Source organism: Chrysemys picta, chromosome 7 (genome assembly GCF_011386835.1).
Source record: "Chrysemys picta bellii isolate R12L10 chromosome 7, ASM1138683v2, whole genome shotgun sequence".
NCBI lineage: Eukaryota > Metazoa > Chordata > Testudines > Emydidae > Chrysemys > Chrysemys picta.
The window spans coordinates 18,395,673-18,409,183 of NC_088797.1; the positions used below are offsets into that span (position 1 = coordinate 18,395,673).

At 42.0% G+C, this 13,511-nt stretch overlaps 1 protein-coding gene across 5 annotated transcripts in view; it reads left to right on the forward strand.

Moving 5' to 3' along the window:
* LOC101933945 (cullin-associated NEDD8-dissociated protein 1-like) overlaps positions 1 to 13,511 on the forward strand; it is a 35,033-nt gene that overhangs the window by 17,268 nt on the left and 4,254 nt on the right. For 3 of the 5 annotated variants that reach the window (XM_042849873.2, XM_065550861.1, XM_042849874.2), the window contains 6 exons: positions 1,714 to 2,006; positions 5,384 to 5,525; positions 6,912 to 8,414; positions 10,503 to 10,598; positions 11,350 to 11,519; positions 11,750 to 11,914. In XM_042849873.2, the coding sequence (XP_042705807.2) occupies positions 1,714 to 2,006; positions 5,384 to 5,525; positions 6,912 to 8,414; positions 10,503 to 10,598; positions 11,350 to 11,519; positions 11,750 to 11,914 (2,369 nt within the window). The remainder of the gene's footprint in view (positions 1 to 1,713; positions 2,007 to 5,383; positions 5,526 to 6,911; positions 8,415 to 10,502; positions 10,599 to 11,349; positions 11,520 to 11,749; positions 11,915 to 13,511) is intronic. The other 2 variants (XR_006174330.2, XM_042849875.2) reach the window with 2 other exon arrangements.

Below are 13,511 nucleotides of genomic sequence, written 5' to 3' on the forward strand. Positions count from 1 at the left end.
GCAGAGAGCAAGACTGACGAGATGCTGCCTCTGCTGTTGTCAGTGAATGCAGGTTCCTGGCACAGCATGCCCACAGTTCACCAGCCCTAGCACTGGTGTATCTCGATTAGCTGCTGCTCTGCCGCTGTGATTGCCCAAATTCAAAACAATCCCCCCAAAATGCCGGTGCTGGTTGCAGTCTGCTACATGATGTTCAGACTTCCGTTTCCTGCATTTGAGTGAGGCTATTTTATAGGCATACTACAAGCAGCAGGCATCAACTCTATGTCTATAACACAGCAGCTGGGAGGGTACTTCCCAGCGTGGATCGACAGACAGTGCTACCTCTGCTTGTGTGCTGCAAATAGCAGTGTGACAGTGGTGGCATAGGCAGCAGCTCAGGCTGGCCGCCTGAGTACATGCCCAGGAGGTCAGGTGGGATTGTATTCGGGTGGCCAGCCTCAGCCACCACTTACATTGCCGCAGCCACACTGCAATTTTTCGGTGCTAACTCAAGCAGAATAGTGCACATCTGTCTACCTGAGCCGGGAAGCATCCTCCCAGTTGCTTTGTAGACATTTCCTGGGGCTTTTGGACCCTCCCCTGATGGTTTTTTATATATCTGGTGGAACTGGTGACTTTAATGCAGCTGCGTGTCTGTATTCCTGCCTGCAGGGATTGTTTAGTGCTAGCAGCTCTGTCATGTATGAAGAGGGGAACTCCTAGTAGCCAATATACAGATTTTGAATGCATCCTGCTGAGGCACTGCATACCAAACTCAGACCCAAACAGAGCAGTGTAAAATAGTGAAACTAAATATAATCCAAAAAATGAAAAAGGTCTTGCTACCTTCGGGCTGACCTTAGTTACAACTGACACCACCTCTGATCCAGGTCTTTTTCAGTAGCTTCTTTTTAAAGGAGTGGGGTGAGGGATAGATTGAGGTGGGCGTGTGGAGAGAACAAGTTTCACGCTCTAGGCCCAGGTCGCATCAGTTGTGCACGTAATACATTTCAGGTATTGAATGAGTTTGACAATGTGCCAGTTCTGTCGCTGCACAGGGTGTCATGACTCAGAGTAGAAGCTAGAATAATTCAAATGGAAAGTAAGGCACAAATGTTTAACGGTGAGGGGAGTTAACCATTGGTACAGCATCCGAAGGGATGTGATACCTTTTCAAGTTCGGATGCCTTTCTAAAAGAGATTCTCCTGCTCAGCCACAAGTCATGGGGTAAAATGCAGAAATTGTGAAGTTCTGTGACCTGTATTATGCATCATAATGGATTGCCCTAATGGTCACTTCTGGCCTTAAAATAAATGGAACTCGGGACCTTATCCCCCCTTCAAAACACAAGCCCTTACAACATGAGCTAAAGTGGACTCTCCAGTAGCTGTAGTTAACATTAGTGAGACCTTCAGGCACTAGAGGTCCATGGTATCCAATACATAGTGAATCAGTCAGACATTTTATCCACCACAGGGCAGCGGTGACACATACAAGCCACTATAATGCACTGGGTTCTGATGACTGACTGTGGAAATTTTCCAGAATAACCCAAATCTGATTTTTCCCAGAAACATGTTAATTATTGGCATCTGTTTATCTCGTGTTCACTTTTGAATTCAATAGGAGGAGAAATGACATGCGAGAGGGAAAGCCGGGGGCATGTGGTGATTCTCTACTTGTGTTTCTCTTGTAACGTGGTGTGTTTTTTCCCCACTCACTATTTCCAGAGAGTGACGATGAGTACAGCGATGATGATGACATTAGCTGGAAAGTTCGCAGGTCTGCGGCTAAGTGCCTGGAAGCCATTGTCGGTACCCGCCATGACCTCCTTCAGGATTTCTACAAGACTCTATCCCCGATTTTGATTGGCAGATTCAAGGAAAGAGAGGAGAATGTCAAAGCCGACATCTTCTGTGCTTATATCTCTTTGCTGAAGCAAACGCAGCCTATACAGAGCTGGCTACATGCTTCAGATGCAGGAGGCAAGGAAGAGATACCCCTCACCATGCTTCAGAACCAGGTGAGTGAGAAAGTGGTAGGCCAGATTAAGTTGAATAGGAGTGAAAAGAACTGGAAGATGTGTCCTCAACAAATGTGTGCAATAGCTCAGCCAGGGAACATGGCTATCAGACAGGGCCGCCCAGAGAGGGGGGCAAGTGGGGCAATTTGCCCCGGGCCCCGCAGGGGCCCCCACGAGAGTTATTCAGGGCCCCTGGAGCAGGGTCCTTCACTCACTCCGGGGCCCCCGGAAAACTCTCGTGGGGCCCAGGCCCCCGGAGCTTCTTCCGCTCTGGGTCTTGGGCGGCAATTCGGCGGCGGAGGGTCCTTCCGCCCCGGGACCCACCGCCGAAGCACCGGGTCTTCGGCGGCAGGGGCCCCCCGCCGCCGAAGACCTTAGGCCCCCTGAATCCTCTGGGCGGCCCTGCTATCAGAAGGATCTTGTCTCTTAGTAAGAGTAGTATAAAGAAGATGGAAAGCTTTTCCGCCCCTGCTTGTTTGATTCTTGGATTTATAGCCACATTTCAGAAGATCTGTTGTTTTCAGGTCCTGTGTCCACTCCAGATTTTCAGTAAGGTTGTAAAATTGTTGACGTCACATAGTCTGTGTCTACACATGGAACGGTTAATGTGTTTTCCAGCCACGTGGAGGTACTCTACCACAGGCAGAACTGTAACACAATTTTCAAGCTGTAACTGAGTTCTGGTATGGTGGTCTTGTTGTGTAGATGGGATGGCCTAACTGTGTGTCTGCATAACAGGGTTAGCCAGTCCTCTTATCTCTCAGGTCACTGTGTGGGAGAACATCCCAAAGTGCATTATGCCATGTGAAAATATTGACAATCCTCTGTTCGTGCCAAAAACAGAGGCAGAATGGGATATCTGCCCAGGTTTACCCAGAATGGGCTCATATTGTGCAGGATGGTAGAAGGGGACAGGCTCATCGGGTTGCGCCAGGAAAAATACATCTGTGTTTAATGTGTCAAATCACGCACACAAGCTGTAACCATGTACATGACACATCCTGGTTATACCTAATGTATCCCAGTTCTGTCTGTAGCATCTACTGTAGGATACAGTTGAAATCATGCTAGTAGCTGGGCTACACTGGGTGTTGAATTCGGTTCAAGCACCGTTCCAGCTAAACTAGTTTAAGACACTGTCTGGCCAGTGCCAACAGGGTGAGACTTTTTAAAACAATTGAGTTATCTGGAATTGTACTTAAGCCTGGATGAAAGATCCATTTTACAAGAGGGCTGTGTCTACATTTCTCCCTCTAGTGCAGCTCCCCAGGTGACAGTAAGAATGGGAGTGCAAGTGGAGTTGGTGCAATGATTCAGAGCAGGTCTAGAAAACATTGTGATCAAAATGCCAAAGCCTCATCAAGAGTAGTTTCCCAGTTAAAAAAAACTGGAGTAGATGAGGTCTTGGAGGAAGGGGTAAATCCCGGTGTAACCAGATTTTTAGACCAAACAAAAAACTCAATGTGCTGAAACCATTTTTAACTGTCTGCATGGTTCTACAGTTTGGCTCTGGCCACCCAACCCAGAATGATAGCACCTTTGAACCCCATGATGTCAGCTTCTTAACAGTTGTTAAACCTGGTTAATTTCATAGCGTAGATAGGACCACAATGTTTAAATGGCTGATGCTAGCATGCTCAGCGACCGTTTCCTTGACCATTGTAGACAGGGACCTTTCCCTCATGTGATCCGTGCTAGGAAAGCTATCTAATTGACCTACCTTCCCCACTCCCACCCTATGATTCTCAGAAAAATATCAATCCATGCCGGACAGGGAAGCCATGCTAAGAACTATTGTACCAACAGCCATTTCAACTGTGTTTCAGCAGGATGGTTAACACTAAGCTAATCATAGTGTGGCCCTCCCTTAGTGATCACCATGACTGTTGGTAGCTTACAGGAGGAAAATGTGCTGGAAGAATGTTGTTAACTCTTGAAATGTGTACTTTTAAAATTAGCCAGAGCTGTAGCATGGCGGCATGTTTATAATTGTTTTGACTCCTGTAGCAGCAACAATAAACCAAAAGAGTGTTCTGAAGTGAACCCAGAGCCACTGAGTGGGATAATCTGTGCCAGGCATACCTGCAAATGGCTGCGAAGGGGTTTGCAGACACTAGGGTACCACCTCGGTCATTGTGTAAAATCCATCGGCTGTTGTGGCAATTGCTCCAGTTAAGCAGACGTGTCAATGTTCAGGAACCCATTGAATAAATTACTGCACAAACATATCAGATTTAGGCCATCAGAAGTCAGATAAATTTCGGATGCAATGTATAGGTGTGGCAGAGCATTAATACTGTATCAGGCTCTGATCATTACAGGAGCCATTAACTAGTGTTTCATAATATCTTTGTATGCTTGTGTTCTTGTAACTCTGCAGGGTACACACTTCACAGTTAATTGAACTAAATAAACGTTAGAAGCCATGGCTTTTTTTTTACCAATTTTGTAAATTCTGAAATATGCTAACGGGGTACTGTCAACATACTTTAGCAATGTAGGAATGACCAGACCAGACCTGGGCTCCATCTAGCCAGTATCCTGTCTCCGATAGTGGCCAGTCCCAGGTGCTTCAGAGGAAGATGAAAGAAATACTGTAGTCAGTTATTATGGAATAAGGTGCTCATGAGAAAACATCTTGCTAGCCCACATCAGTTAGCCATTGTCTTTTACCCTGAAGCAGAAGGATTTATATCCTTTCCAAAATGTAGTTTTCTGCCCATTTAAAGTAACTGATGTAAATAAATTCAATATTTAAAAAAGAAAATATCCGTGTCGCTAATAACTTATACCTCGTCCTGTAATTGGTTCTGTGTGGATGGGCTTTGCTGGAGCTCTGCAGAGGTCCACTTGTTCAGATCTAATTGCAGGATCAGGTCCTTAAATTTCTTTCAGGATTAATATTTAACTTCTAGCCTACTCTTCACCTTTGTTCAACTCAGATAGTTGAAACTTGACTAGTCAGTTTCACTTCCGTCTCCTCGTTAGACGCATCCAAGCATCTAAGCAATGCTGCTGTGTTTTGAGGTTGTGGCAACTAGAGGAGAAGCTTTGCCTTAAAATATTTTCATAGAATTCAAAAGAAAAAAATTAAAATATATGAATAGAAGAGTTTAAATTGCCATCCCTTCATTCCACACTCCCTCTCTCTCTCTCTCTCACTCAGTCCCTAATTTACTGTCCAGAGTATCCCTTTAATAAACCATTGAACGTATTCATTTTTGATCGCTCTCTCTTCTCACACTGAATTATTAATGTGTGTAGCTAAACTGGGTAAACTGCTGTGCTAGCATAGCTCTGTATCGAAAAGGCCTTGGTTACCTATGAGGGTTTTTTTTTTTTTTTTTTCCTTTTCGTCTTGCTTTCTAAAACTGCAGGTTCCAAACATAATCAAGGCCTTGCACAAGCAGCTCAAAGAGAAAAGCATCAAATCGAGGCAAGGGTGCTTCAGTCTCCTTACGGAACTGGCCAATGTTCTTCCTGGCTGCCTGGCAGATCACATCTCTGCGTTAATGCCTGGTAAAACTGGTTTGTTGGCTGGGAGATGGTAGGGAGCGGTTGTCTCAGTGCTATAAGGTTTCTAAATTACGTGTGTTTCTCTTTCCTGCCTTTTAAAAAATGTCTGGATGTTTATAAACACTAAAAAGGTACAGGGTCTGCTCCTGCTGCCACTGAAGTCAATTGACTTTGAGCTCAGGATTGGGGCCATAGCAGTGACATTTTCTATTTCTCTTTTAATCTCATGGAACATTTTAAAAATGTTTATTGGGGGAGGGTTTTATTTGCAGGCCCACAAGTTTTTTCACCCAACTTTCCCTCCTTGTAAATCAGTGAAGGGTGCACATCGAAGAATGTTGAAATACTCCTAACATTGAGGTCCTACCAAGACCTTGGGCTTGTCCTTACTGTAAATGTTTAGGGAAACTGCCTTTTCAATACCCCCTGGCCCTGATCATCCCATGACCTTCAATTCCTGTATGTTTACACGAGACAACAGAAAATATGAACAATAAATTGCGTTGGGGGTGGTAAATGGGACTCTTGGAAATACTTTACTGATGGCTCATCTGAAAAACAATTTTCAGACTAAATCATAGAAGTTAGATATGGAAAAGACCCATTAGTGCATCCAGTCTATCTCTCTGCCAATGCAGGATTATTCTCTAAAGTACATTTTGTCTAACATTTTTGTCCAGTCTAATTTTGCAAAGCCCAAGCAGTTGAGTTTCCACTCCTTTCTTTGAGATTTCCACAGCTCAACATGTCTCACTGGTAGAAGTTCCTGGTGTTCAGCTAGCTTTTCCTTTTTCTTAATTTAATCTTATTACTTCTAGTTATAACCCTGTGTACCACACTAACTGGATAGCTATAAAACCACCTGTCAGTATTTGTAGGGTGATCTGGGGAGGAATTATTTAAAGTGCTTGTAAAATACTTTTGTAGCTCTCCAGTGCAGCCATGTGGACTGGCTATATTCTGACTTGCCACTTAGCTGAAAGCATAAACAGCTACTGAGAGAATGCATGTGTATCAAGTTATGTCTACACTAGGAGCTTTTGCCAGCAGAGCTCTGTTGGTCAGGGGTGTGATGAGGTATAATCCCTTACTGACATAGTTATGCTTTTACCTGTATAGATTGTTTTTCTTGTCGGGGGTGGCTTTACTATACTGGTACAAAGCAAAGCTTTGTAGGTATAACTGTGTCCACAATAGTAGTGCTTTGTCAATATAGTATATTGGGATTCCTGTATTGGTGAAGCACTCCTAGTGTAGATATGGTTTCAATGGGGTGGAGCAAAGGAAAATGTTTGGATTTGTATCCAACTATTTTAGAATTTGTTTTTTAGTCTTTGTGAAATCATTTGAAGAAATAAGATAATATATGTTAATATCTCGCCTGAACAGGTATTATTTTCTCCTTGGCTGATAAATCCAGCTCCTCCAACATGAGGATTGATACACTGTCTTTCCTTCATGTTCTTCTCTGCAACCACCAGCCAGAAGTATTTCATCCCCATATTAAGGCACTGCTACCTCCAGTTGTGACCTGTATTGGAGACCCCTTTTATAAGATCACGTCCGAAGCTTTGCTGGTCACTCAGCAGCTTGTGAAAGTTATTCGGCCCTTGGACAAATCTTGTGCATTTGATGCCAAGCCCTATGTGAAAGACCTTTTTTCTGGTACTCTAAAGAGACTGAAAGCTGCTGATATTGATCAGGAGGTGAAAGAACGGGCTATCTCTTGCATGGGACAGATCGTCTGCAATCTTGGAGACCATTTAAGTGGTGATCTCCCGCCAACCTTGAAGATTTTTCTAGAAAGGCTCAAAAATGAAATAACCAGACTAACAACAGTCAAAGCATTAACCTTAATTGCTAGTTCTCCACTGAAGATAGACTTAAGACCTATACTAGGGGAAGGATTCCCCATTCTAGCTTCCTTCTTGAGAAAGAATCAACGTGCCTTGAAACTGAGTACTCTGACAGCTCTGGACATATTAATGAAGAACTACAGCGATAGCCTCAAGCCTGCCATGGTTGAGTCTGTGCTGACAGAGCTTCCTGCTTTAATTAGTGAGAATGATTTGCATGTTTCTCAGGTGGCTATCGTGTTCCTTACTACCTTAGCTAAGGTTTATCCATCTGCCTTATCCAAGATAAGTGGTTCAGTTCTTTCTGAACTCTTTCAGCTTGTCCACTCCCCTTTGCTACAAGGAGGAGCACTGAATGCCATCATAGACTTCTTTCAAGCTTTGGTTATAACAAAGACAGCCAACATGGGTTATGCAGAGCTGATGAAACAGCTAACAAGCCCCATATATGCAAGTCCTGGTGGGGCGTCTGTGACTTTACATAAACAAGCCTATTATTCTGTCGCAAAGTGTGTGGCAGCCCTTTCATCAGCATGTCCAAAAGAAGCCACCAGGGTCGCGAGCCAGTTTATTCAAGATGTGAAGAACCCCAAGTCCAGTGCTGCTGTTAAAATGCTAGCCTTCCTTTCGCTGGCAGAGATGGGTCGCACCATGAACCTCAGTGCTCAGAAGGAGCTCAAAACAGTAATACTGGAAGCATTTGCTTCTCCCAGCGAAGAGGTGAAATCAGCAGCTTCCTATGCTCTGGGGAACATCAGTGCTGGAAATCTTAAGGAATATCTTCCCTTTATGCTGAAGGAAATTGGAAGCCAGCCCAAGAGACAATACTTGCTACTCCATTCTCTAAAAGAAGTCATCAGCTGCTCCCCAGCAGATGGCCTCAAACCTTATGTGGAAGATATTTGGGCTCTGCTTTTCAACCATTGCGAGTGCACAGAGGAGGGGACACGAAATGTGGTTGCCGAATGCTTGGGGAAACTGGCCCTAGTGAATCCATCCCAGCTGCTGCCCAGGCTGAAAAAGCAGCTGTCATCAGGTAATGGGAAGGACGAGGATAAGAATGGTAAAAGGCCTAGGGAAATGTTTTTGTTCGCTGTGTAAACATCTTGTAGAGTCCTATCTTTTAATATCTTAATGTAGTACAGCTGTAGTTGGAGGGAGCAAAGCCAGGCTGGAGAGAAGATCAGCGAAAGATTAACCAAAAGAAGTGTCTTTGAAGGAGTGCAGAGTTGTGTGGTGCATGGTATTAACAAGGATGTTACAAGAATAGGGGGCTGCGTGACAAGAGATTGCGTTGGAGGCAAGATTTGGACATGTGATGTGATCTGATCCAGTATGGCATTCTCTATTCCTTTATTACATTTCCCCTGAGCAGCATGTTTCTAATCCAAACAATGTAAAGAGTAGGGCTGTCAAGCGATTAACAAAATTAATCGTGCAATTAAACAATAATAGAGAACAATTTATTTAAGTAGTTTTGGATATTTTCTACATATTCAAATATATTGATTTCACTTACAACCCAGAATACAAAGTGTACAATGCTCACTTTATATTTATTTTTGATTTCAAATATTTGCATTGTAAAAAAAACAAAAGTACTGTAATATTTTTCAGTTCACCTAATACAAGTACTGTAGTGCAATCTTTTTATCATGAAAGTTGAACTTACAAATGTAGAATCATGTACAAAAAAACCCTGTTTTATTTTTGAATGAAATGTAAAACTTTAGAGCCAACAAGTCCACTCAGTCCTACTTCTTGTTCAGCCAATCGCTCAGCCAAACAAGTTTGTTAACATTTGCAGGAGATAATGCTGCCTGCTTCTTGTTTACAATATCACCTGAAAGAGAGAACAGGCATTCGCATGGCACTGCTGTGGCCGGCGTTGCAAGATATTTATGTGCCAGACACACTAAAGATTCATATGTCCCTTCAGGCTTCAATCACCATTCCAGAGGACATGCTTCCATGCTGATAATGGGTTCTGCTAGATAACCATCCAAAGCAGTGCGGACTGACGCATGTTCATTCTCATCATCTGAGTCAGATGCCATCAGCAGAAGGTTGATTTTCTTTTTTGGTGGTTCGGGTTCTGTAGTTTCCGCATCGGAATGTTGCTCTTTTAAGGCTTCTGAAAGCATGCTCCACACCTCATCCCTCTCAGAATTTGGAAGGCACTTCAGATTCTTAAACTTTGGGTCGAGTGCTGTAGCTATCTTTAGAAATCTCACATTGGTACCTTCTTTGTGTTTTTGTCAAATCTACAGTGAAAGTGTTCTTAAAACGAACAACATGCTGGGTCATCACCGAGACTGCTATAACATGAAATATATGGCAGAATGCGGGTAAAACAGAGCAGGAGACATACAATTCTTCCCCAAGGAGTTCAGTCACAATTTAATTAATGAATTATTTTTTTAATGAGCATCATCAGCATGGAAGCATGTCCTCTGAAATGGTGGCCGAAGCATGAAGGGGCATATGAATGTTTAGCACATCTGGCATGTAAATACCTTGCCATGCCAGTTATAAAAGTGTCATGCGAACGCCTGCTCTCACTTTCAGGTGACATTGTAAATAAGAAGAAGGCAGCATTATTGCCCGCAAATGTAAACAAACTTGTTTGTTTTAGCGACTGGCTGAACAAGAGGTAGGACTGAGTGGACTTGTAGGCTCTAAAGCTTTACATTGTTTTGTTTTTGAGTGCATTTATGTAACAAAAAAATCTACACTTGTAAATTTCACTTTCACAATAAAGAGATTGCACTACAGTACTTGTTTGAGGTGAATGGAAAAAATACAATTTATTTGCCATTTTTACAGTGCAAATATTTGTAATAAAAAATAACAATATAAAGTGAGCATTGTCTACTCTGTGTACTATTGTAATTGAAATCAATATATTTGAAAATGTAGAAAACCATCCAAAAAGATTTAATAAATTTCAATTGGTATTCTATTGTTTAACAGTGTGATTAAAACTACGATTAATCATGACTAATTTTTTAATGTGATTATTTTGAGTTAATTGCTTGAGTTAACTGCGATTAATCAACAGCCTGAGTAAAGAGCATACTGTGTAAATGTACACACATTTTTCTATGTTCCCTCTTTGTTGCAGGTTCCCCGCATGCACGAAGTACTGTAGTAACTGCAATCAAATTCACAATTTCAGATCAGCCACAGCCTATTGACTTACTTCTTAAAGGTTGCATAGGTGAGTTTCAATTCCTATCGAAATCTTGTGAGCTCTGCACATGAGGTCTGGTACACTATCAATGGCCCTACCACTGCCCTATTTGTATTGCAAGTAAGATATTTTTCAAATTGATTTGAGACTAATTTAACCCCAGAGAAATGTAGATGAAAAAGATCTAGAGTCCCATGCTGCGGTTGCAGAGTGAGTGTTAGTATATGTTCTGGTCTTCCTCCTTCAGGTATGTGTGTCACTCATGAATGGAAACTATGAATTTAGTGGAGAATGAAACCCCTGTGATTCTGGCTTCACAGACAAGTGTCTTGTAAAATATTTCTTAGGTTGGACACCCATGTCTCTGCATCTGAGAGCTATCAAAGAGAAACTGCAAAAACTCTGCTTGAGAGACATCTAGGCTGAGCATCGAAAAGAAACTTCCTCTACAAAAACTAAGGCTTCTACTTGGACTCTCAGATGAAGTCACTGGTGGCTAGCATCATGTTGGTATTTCTATACCCCTGATGTAGCCTGTTGCCTCAAATAGTTTAAATCCTATCCCAGAAAAAGGAAGGGAAAATAGATCTAAATGCATCACTATGTATAAGCTTTGCTTCTAGAATTATTTTTAATAATTGTGTATAAGATTTCTTCATATCCTGGCTCCTTCAAATATCATATGTTACTCTGAGGATCAGCAGTAGATAGATCTTGAAGAAATACTAAAACATTGCATTTAATGCTGTCAAACAAATGTTATGTTATTATCCTGCAGGTGACTTCTTAAAGACTCTTCAGGATCCTGACTTGAATGTTCGACGTGTTGCTTTAGCCATGTTTAATTCTGCTGCTCACAATAAGCCTTCTTTAATCCGAGACATGCTAAACACTGTCCTACCCCACTTATACAATGAAACTAAGATCAGAAGGGAATTGATACGGGAGGTACGTAAACTAGTGCTGCTGCTTCATGAGTTCTGTATGTCAATGTCTTGGTCAACATGGAATTGACAGGAATATGCTATGATGCTCTCATGAGCAAATAGTTGGGTGGAACCCTTGGGGCTCAGGTGGGTGGGAGAAGATCTAGTAGGCATTAAGTTGGTAGCCCAGATGTGGCAGTAGGGAGCCTTCCTCACTGATAGTGATCAGGTGTATCATTCTTTCCTTTTAAGGTAGAAATGGGACCGTTCAAGCACACAGTGGATGATGGCCTTGATGTGAGGAAAGCTGCCTTTGAGTGCATGTACTCACTGTTGGAAAGCTGCCTTGACCGACTGGACATCTATGAATACTTGAACCACGTGGAGGATGGACTTAAGGATCATTATGACATTAGGGTAACATCCTCTCCTTATCTGTTCAAGAGTAGTGGAAGTAACTGGTTTTGATCTTATTTACTACACTGAAGGCCAGGGCTCAGATTGCGCCGATGTGTGATGGTGCAGTGCCTGGCACCCTTTTCATGCTGCTTTCTTGTTCTCTAGTATTTAGGCTTCCTCTTATTTTAAAAAAAGGTTACTAGCTGTTACAGTTGTTGCGCTGGCCTTGAAAACATAACCCATGTGCAACTGATGTACTGATGTCTGCATCAGTTTGCAAAACCTGAAACAATGGCTCTGAAAAGTGTGACATGCCACAGTCAAGGAAGAAGGCCATATTGGTTTAAAAATCTGATCTGGTTTAGAGGGGAAGTGAAAGCAGTTATGAATTATAATATATATAACAAATGGAAGAAAAAGGAATTTGATAGTAATGCATATAAATCAGAAGCTAGGAATTGTAGAAAATGTATAAGGGAAGCAAAGGGGCAGGAGAAATCTATTGCCAGCAGAGTTAAGGACAGTAAGAGAGAGTATTTTAAGTATATGAGGAACAAAAATAATTCTGACAATAGTACTGGTCCATTACTAGATGGAAATGATAGTTATCAATAATAATGCAGAAAAGGCAGAAGTGTTAAATATTTCTGTTCTGTATCTGAGGAAAAAAACAGATTGCCTCATCATATGATGATGGTGACCCTCTTTCCCTTCGTCTAGTATCGCTGGGGGATGTTAAACAGCAGCTTCTTAAGTCAGACATTTTGAAATCTGCAGGCCCAGATAACTTGTATGCAAGAGTTTTAAAGAGCTGGCTGTGGAGCTCACTGGATGGTAATGTTGATTTTCAATAAGCCTTGGACATCGATCCTGGGCAAGATAATGGAGCAACTGATATGGAACTCAATAAAGTATTAAAGGAAAGTAATAAAATTTAATGTCAATCAACATGAATTACTGGAAAATAGAACTTGTCAAACTAACTTGATACCTTTTTTTTTTAAGTGAGATTACAAGTTTAGTTGATAAAGGTAATTAGCATTTGTAAGGCATTCGACTTGGTACTGCATTACATTTTGATTAAAAAACTGTAACGATGTAAAATTAACAATGGCTCATGTTAAATGGACTAAAATATTACTGTAAAGGGAATCGGCGAGTGAGTGTGTTTCAAGTAGGAGGTTCCAGAGGGGTCTGTTCTTGGCCCTACTCTGTGTAACACTTTTATCAGTGACCTGAGAGAAAGCATAAAATCATCACTGATGAAGTTTGCAGATGACATTCGGGGGAGCAGTAAATAATGAAGAGGATTGGTCACTGATTCAGAGTGATCTTGGTTGCTTGGTAAACTAGACACAAGTAAACAACATGTGTTTTAAAACAGTTACATGTAAATGTATACACCTAGGAACAAAGAATATGGGCCTTACTTATAGGGCGGGAGACCCTATCCTGGGAAGCAGTGACTCTGTAAAAGATTTGGAGGTCATGGTGGATAATCAGCTGAACATGAGCTGCCAGTGTGAAGCTGTTGCTAAAAGAGCTAATGTGACCCTTGGATACATAAACATGAATCTTGAGTAGGAGTAGAGAGGTTGTTTTATCTCTGTATTTG